The sequence below is a fragment of the Penaeus monodon genome, chromosome 31 (assembly GCF_015228065.2).
Source record: "Penaeus monodon isolate SGIC_2016 chromosome 31, NSTDA_Pmon_1, whole genome shotgun sequence".
Taxonomy (NCBI): domain Eukaryota; kingdom Metazoa; phylum Arthropoda; class Malacostraca; order Decapoda; family Penaeidae; genus Penaeus; species Penaeus monodon.
Genome location: NC_051416.1, coordinates 12,090,912 through 12,091,449, shown reverse-complemented (window position 1 = coordinate 12,091,449; position 538 = coordinate 12,090,912). Strand labels below are relative to the sequence as shown.

General features: G+C 60.6%; 1 protein-coding gene across 1 annotated transcript in view; it reads right to left on the bottom strand.

Moving 5' to 3' along the window:
- Window positions 1-193: 193 nt before the first annotated feature.
- Window positions 194-538, bottom strand: part of LOC119592891 (protein TsetseEP-like) — an 893-nt gene continuing 548 nt past the window's right edge. The window contains exon 2 of the mRNA XM_037941786.1: window positions 194-527. Within this exon, the coding sequence (XP_037797714.1) occupies window positions 194-527 (334 nt within the window). The remainder of the gene's footprint in view (window positions 528-538) is intronic.

Genomic DNA, 538 nt, shown 5'->3' with positions numbered 1-538 from the left:
CGGTCCTGGTCTCTGGTCTCTGGTCTCTGGTCTCTGGTCTCTGGTTTCTGGTCTCTGGTCTCTGGTCTCTGGTCTCTGGTCTCTGGTCTCTGGTCTCTGGGCTCGGTCTCTGGGCTCGGTCTCTGGTCTCGGTCTCTGGTCTCAGTCTCTGGTCTCAGTCTCTGGTCTCAGTCTCTGGTCTCTGTCTCTGGTCTCAGTCTCTGGTCTCTGTCTCTGGTCTCAGTCTCTGGTCTCGGTCTCTAGGCTCGGTCTCTGGGCTCGGTCTCTGGTCTCGGTCTCTGGTCTCGGTCTCTGGGCTCGGTCTCTGTTCTCGGTCTCTGGTCTCGGTCTCTGGTCTCGGTCTCTGGTCTCGGTCTCTAGGCTCGGTCTCTGGGCTCGGTCTCTGGTCTCGGTCTCTGGTCTCGGTCTCTGGTCTCTGGTCTCTGGTCTGTGGTCTCTGGTCTCGGTCTTTGGTCTCGGTCTCTGGGCTCGGTCTCTGGTCTCGGTCTCTGGGCTCGGTCTCTCGGCTCGGTCTCTGGGCTCGGTCTCTGAGCTCGGT